Below are 6,711 nucleotides of genomic sequence, written 5' to 3'. Positions count from 1 at the left end.
ATTTTGTACGCCTTTCCCTTGCCTCCTTTACAACTTTTCATCATCTCCTTTTCCTATCTGTTCATCTGTATGCTAAATTACTAGCTCATCCATGCTGCTTTCCTCCAGCTTGATTCTGCAGACTATGCAAGGAGTAAAAGCGAAAGCCATGGCACCAGCCGCTTGCCACCGCCAAGCCAAGACAGCAATTCCAGTGAGATGTGCAACCCTGGTGTGGTAGCCCGGCTAATGGGCCTCAGCTCAATGCCGGCCATCAGCCATGAAAGGTCAGCCAGAGCCGCTGACTCCTGCGAGCCCGAGGTCGCCGGTCACCGGAACGAACACTCTCAAGGTTTGCCTGGTAGCTCAGGGAGCATGGCCGCCTCGCATCAGAAGCCAGGGCAGGTCATGGATGGATGGCATGACAATGCCGGCAAGTTCAGTGCAGATTCTCAGGCATTGTGGTCAGGGAGGCACCAGAGTCACAAGGTTGCCTCACCTCTTAAGAGCCCAAGGTCAATTTCAAGCAGGAACAAGGCTCGGCTGATCGAAGCAGCAGCCAGGGTTCTGGAACCCGGTCTGCAGTCCAGAAATCGCCACCGAAATCAGCGACATGCACGTTTGGAGTATCCATGTAACGGCGATGGTGTGGCGACTACTGCTGCTCCTGCTGCTGCCATACATAATTCGCCGGATCAATTCTCAAGAGAAATGGGTGATGTTGATGCACCAATGTCTGGTGCTGGCAACGTAGGAGCTGCCTCTCTGCACAATTCTGCTCCCAGACAGTGGTCTGAAGAGAAGTGCAAGAAGATTGCTGCTGATAGGAAGCCAAACCAGAATGTCCCATGGCAAGGGCAACCTGGAGGAAACATTAAGGTTTTGCCGGTAAGCAACTCGAGCGAGAAGGCTAGAGTTAAGGAGAGTGATGCGGTGATCTTCAATGCTACCGCTGATACATATCAAGATGCCCGGAAAGTTCAGCCGAGGAGCGTATCCCGTGGGAATGTTGCCTCTGGCCCTCTCAAGCAGAACAACCTGAAGCAGAACGCATTGCCTACAGTTCCTAGAACAGAAGATCCACAACATATGATTCAGAGGCAGAAACATAGAAGTGGGGAGCAATCTGCGTCAAGCACAGGGAAGGATTTTGTTTCGTTAAACAAAAGTATGAACAGCAGTGCATCTTTGAGGTCCAAAGGAAAAGTAATGGATGAAATTCGCTTGCCACGTAGCAATGCACAGAACAAGAACCTGAGCACAAAAGGTCATCGAACCAGTGGCCTAAGGAGCGATAGCTCTAACAAACCGAAGCCAAGGACTGCATCACCAAAGGCTATGGAGAAAGATATGATAATTGCAAAAGGCGCAGGGTTGGTTAGCGAGAAGCCGAAGACTGCCAGTGCAAACCATGCTAGGAATGACTTGCTGAGACCGGTAGAGCCGCGCAATGCTTCCAGGTGTAACGACTCGGACATTGTTTCTTTCACTTTCAGCTCACCGATGAAGGCTACCCCTACTTCTTTGCCCAGCAAAAACACTGGTGCTGTTCTGGGATCTGCAAATGGTCCTAAAAGAAACTCTCATAGGGACTGTCAAAGTATTTCTTCAGAAAGGGAATTGGGTTTCAGGGAAAAATTACGAGGCACATCAAGCATGGACGGTGCAGAATCAGTCTGGTTTAATCGAGACGAGTTGAAGAACAGAGATATTCCTGGAAGCCGAGGCAGAGTAACCGCTTCATGGTCTGAGAAGGCTAGCGATGTTCCTGTCCTACGAAGATCGTCAAGCGAGGAACTTCTGCGGGAGCTAGACAGTCTGATGCATGTCTTCGGAGAGCTTCCTAATTCCGTCGAGCTGCGTGAAACTCATAAAAAGCCCGAGGTTGGTAAATTCTGCTCTTCCCTGTGCTCCACCATGTATGTCAATATTGCCGAGGTTACTATTCCTATATAGATCACCATAACATCAAGCATTCTGTTTATCTGATGACAACTCCTTGGTCGCTACCATCCGCAGCCCAACAGGAAAGCTAACGATACATCTCGATCTGTACCTGGAGGCAACCGACAACGAGGAAGACTCCGGCCTACATATGCAGATGAGAACTGCACTTCTGGGAACTCAAACTACACAAAAGGTAATCAACACAAGTTATCATTTTGAGCATGTTCTAGTTTCTTTCTGCACTTCGTTTGGGCCAACTGACAAAAGTTTTTGGCCAACAAGCTGTAAACCTACTATCTTACCCCTCTGTCAGCATATTTTCGTAAAATGCATAGTTCAAATAGAAGACTGAGTAGCACTATCTTGGCTAGCATGCTGACTCTTTTCATTCATGTTCCGAACCATTGAACAGAGGCTCAACTCGAAGACAGACGCCTGTCAGAGACTTGTGCGCCGCCATCTAGTGCGCGAGATGCGACCACCGAGAGAAACGTCAGGCGAGCCGAGCCTAACTCTGGCCAGCATGGCGCGCACCGTCTTGCACCGGCGGTGCAGGGCAGCAAGCCGGCGCCCCCTGCCAGAGAGGTCACATCGACCGTCGACCTGCTGCTGACAAGCGCCTGCTCGTCCGGTCTACGAAATTCCAAGGAGGCTTTTCTTCTCAGGACATCTGAATCTGTGCTCGCCACCCTGACCCCGAGAAGCTCCGGCAACAACAACAGCAGACCCAAGGCCTCGGGAGCGAACCCGCTGCGCAGCCTCGCGTCCGACCTGGTCACGGAGTGCCTGGACTCGATGTGCGCCGAGCTCTGCGACTCCGGCTACACGCAGTTCACGAGGCTCGCCGCGACGGCCCGCACAGAGCAGCGGCTGGCCGTGGAGGTACGGAGGGAGGCGGCGAGGCGCGGTGACATGGCGGGGCAGGACCTGGGCGACCTCGCCGCCGGCGACGTGGAGCGCGCGGCGGCGGCCGGCGTGGCGCGCGAGGCGTTCCGGATCGGCGCGCTGATCGAGCGGGACCTGGTGCATGAGCTGGTGCACGAGGTCGGGCTCGACATGCTCAGAGCGGCCGCCGTGAACTTGTAGCAACAACAAATGAATGTTCTTTCGTGGTAGTGGTATTGGTATAGGAAGGGGTTGTTGTGATGAAGAGGCTTCGTTTCGATGTTTGCACTGACATTTGCAGAGCTGGCCGGCGTTCCCGCCGGCGGCGACTCTGCCACCGCCGCCGACTCTGCCGGCGGGTTCAGGAATCCGAACCCTAATACGCTTTCAGTCAGGAAAGGAAAGGAATCCAGCCCCTCTACCCGTCCTAATCGGATTCCCCCGAATCCTTTTTATATGCTGAAATAAATTGAACCCAACCCCGCCGGCGTCCAGTGCGTGGATAGATCCGTCCGCCTCTCCTCGACTCGACTAGCGATCGATCTCTGACTTTTGCGGCGATGCCGAGGCGTGTGATGATGCCGTCGATACTTTCGGTGCTGAGGACCGCCGGCTTCATCGGTGTCGTCACGACCGTGTACGTGGCCACCAAGTATCAGCTGCGCGAGATGGCGGAGGAAGGGCAGGGCCTGCAGATGCTGGAGGATAGGAAGAAGGAGCGCCAGATGCAGCAGTTGCAAGCCGCCGCCGCCGCCGCCGACGACGACCACAAGACCTAGACATCGTTAATTTCTTTTTCTCAACCGTGTTTTTTTTTTACTTTTCTGGATTCTCCGATCAGCTATGTTTTGTGAATTGTGGTACTTATATTACGTTGGACATACAAACTTTCACAACAATAAACCAGCGTGATCGGCTGCAAATTTTTTCAAGGAAACGTTGCTAATTTATTCATAGTTCGCAGCTCCCTCATCCGTTACCTCCGAGCGAATACACTCGGGAGGACACATGGAGCCAAGTTTTACATAAGGCATTACAACAACGATTCCTAGCTAAGATATGTGTGACCAGTGGCGGAAGTAGAGGGTGGACAGGTAAGAATATTGAGAAAAAAATATTTTTCATGAACAGTTCTATTGTTGGCCCACCCTGACCCATTGGGCTAGATCCGCTACTGTGTGTGACCTTATTCGCTGACCATCGCACCCAAGCAACCTTAAAATCATCAAAAGACCGAAGCAACACTTTGATCTCTTCAACCAGTTGTTCTCTCCGGTTTTATTCGAAAATTGTTGAACACGATGCAGACAGCTTTTTCATATTTATAAGAGGCATAAATTTAGATGCTTTTTGTTTGGTTTGGTCAGGAAGACCTTTGTGGCTTCACTGCAACACTTGTTACTTTTTTTTAGTAATAACACAGAAGACTTGATAGACACCATGACACAGCAAAACCCCTCTCCCAGACTCCCCCTTGCTTTGCCTAAGTACCCTCCTCGTCCGCGGCCGTTGTTGTACCTCTCTGGCCGTCGCCCAGGCATTGCCGGATATCCGCAGCGCCACCCACGCGCCAGCCTGCCTTGGACTACACCGTCGCTGTACCAATCCACAGTCGCCCATGCATTGCCAGACGTCCACAACCCGCACTCATGGGCATGCTCGCCTTGGGCTACGCGGTCGTCCACCGGATCCGTCCGCATCTTGGTCCCCTCCGCCCCTTGCATGTGATCCCTGAGTGCAATATGAAGTTGCTAGCCATCGGTGGTACACATCTCCAACTCCATCATGAAGTATTGCGGTGCGATTGCACAAGTGGAGAGAATGTGGCCACCGGGCTCATAAACCATGGAGATCATAAGTTTTGAAGTTTTGCTTCTTGTTACTCTACAAGTTAATCATTTCATTTGATTCACTCAATGTTAAAACTTTATTTATTTATTTTTTGAAATGGAGGCAAAAGATTTGCATCATCCATTAATTAAGAAGAAGAATAGAGTTTCGGAAATGTTAACGCCCACACGTGTGGGCGTTTGCATCTCGCCCACACGCGTGGATCCGCGTCCGTTTGTGAGCGCATGAATCTTGGCATGTTTCTAGTGCCACGTAGGACTGGCCTGGTGTGTGGGCGTTCACCCGGTCGCCCACACGGCCGTTTCACCACACAGGAGGGGCTGGTGTGTGGGCGTTCAGCAGTTCGCGCCACACGCCACTTTGCACGCACACACAAGGGCTAGTGTGTGGGCATTTGCCATCTCGCCCACACGCCCGTCTCCTCTCCCACACCCAAGCTGCTAGTTACCATGTGTTTTTGCAGCGCATATGGCAACTGCCCCTAATGTGCTTTACAAGCAGGTGGCAACTCTCTTTTTTTACCCGAGTTGCCATGTGTTTTTGCAGGGTACACGGCAACTGCCTAGTGTGCACGTAAGCAGATGGCAACTCTCTTTTACCGAGTTGCCATGTGTTTTTGCATGGTACATGGCAACCGCCCCAACGTGCACGTAAGCAGATGGCAACTCTTCCTTTTTTACATGGCAACTGCCCTAGCATGCTTGTGAGCACATGGCAACTCCCTCAACTGCCTAGTGTTAGTATGTGGCAACTCCTAAAGTTATGAAATCATGGCAACTACATTAGATCAGACCATACATGGCAACTGCAGTTGAGCAACCATGGCAACTGCAGTTGTCCGACGTGGCAACCGTAGTTCAGCGACATGGCAACTGCAGTTAAACGAACATGGACGAGGGTCTGGACCATGGCAACTGCGGGCGCGCGGTGGGCGTCACGCGTGGCGTGCGGGACCAGGAGGGTACGAGGCCTGACATACGGGCGTGTGGGCATTATCAACTTCGCCCACACGCACGCGTGTGAGAGGGTTCGGGAGGGAAAAAAGAGGTGTGTGGGCATTAGTTGTTTTGCCCAACGTAGGTGTGTGGGCTGGTTGCTGTCCATGCCACACGAGGCGTGTGGCACAACTACCCGATACACCATACGTGTGGCAGTTATCGGGACCCTAGAGTTTACAAGAGTTACAACGTTCCCAAGAATACAAAGCGGATTACTCTCCCGGTATGATTGATTTCAACCTTTTTTGCGCCCGCGGTTATCCAGTGAGCCATTGTAACGCCCCAGATTTGATGCGTCAGGTGTCTGTCAGTTATTCGCCGTCGTTGCCATGTCATTTGCTTGCGTGTTGCATTTTGCCATGTCATCATCTGCATTTCATCTGCATGTTTTTCAAAACTTGCATCCGTTCGGGTTCTCCCGGTTCTCTCCGTTGTCCGTTCGGAGTCCGGACCTCTCGCACGCGCCCGTCGCCCGTCTCAGGCCTTGTTTTCGTGTGCGGGTGTTAAACATTCTCGGAATGGCCCGAGGTTTGCCAAGTGGCCTTGGTATACCATCGGTAGACCGCCTGTCAAGTTTCGTGCCATTTGGAGGTCGTTTGATACTCCAACGGTTAACCGCGTAGCCCGAAACCCCCCTTTCTCTTTGCAGCCCAACACCCCCTCCAAACTGGCCCCAAACCCATCTAACTCCCCTCCATGATGTCGGTCGTTCGATCACGATCGTGTGGGCGAAAACCGCTCCTCATTTGGACTCTCCTAGCTCCCAGAACCTATAAATATGTGCCCCTCCCGGATTTTTTCGCGCAGATGAAACCCTAGCAAACTTCCCCGCCGCCGCCGGACATGTCGGCCTCCGCACCGGACGTGTCCACCGCCGCCGCCACGTCGCTCCGACGAATCGGAGGACGCCACATCACCCCGCCGCCGCCCGCAGCCAGTGGCGCGCTGCCACGTGGCCGCCGCCGTCTCTCTCCTCCGCCGCGGCCTGAGGGGCCTGAAGCGGGCCCGCGCGAGCCCGCACGCCACCTCCACCGGCCCATCTGCCCGCTCC

The 6,711-nt window shown here is 53.0% G+C and overlaps 1 protein-coding gene across 1 annotated transcript in view; it reads left to right on the top strand.

Annotated features, from left to right (window-relative positions):
- LOC119349374 overlaps positions 1–3,076 on the top strand; it is a 4,647-nt gene extending 1,571 nt beyond the window's left edge. Inside the window, exons 3-5 of the mRNA XM_037617398.1 lie at positions 109–1,863; positions 1,999–2,119; positions 2,339–3,076. Coding sequence (XP_037473295.1) covers positions 109–1,863; positions 1,999–2,119; positions 2,339–3,012 — 2,550 coding nt within the window. The 3' untranslated portion in view covers positions 3,013–3,076. The remainder of the gene's footprint in view (positions 1–108; positions 1,864–1,998; positions 2,120–2,338) is intronic.
- The last annotated feature ends 3,635 nt before the right edge of the window (positions 3,077–6,711 follow it).

Source organism: Triticum dicoccoides, chromosome 1B (assembly GCF_002162155.2).
Source record: "Triticum dicoccoides isolate Atlit2015 ecotype Zavitan chromosome 1B, WEW_v2.0, whole genome shotgun sequence".
NCBI classification, from domain to species: Eukaryota; Viridiplantae; Streptophyta; class Magnoliopsida; order Poales; family Poaceae; genus Triticum; species Triticum dicoccoides.
The sequence above is the reverse complement of the archived record's forward strand: the minus strand, read 5'-3'. Positions and strand labels throughout refer to the sequence as shown.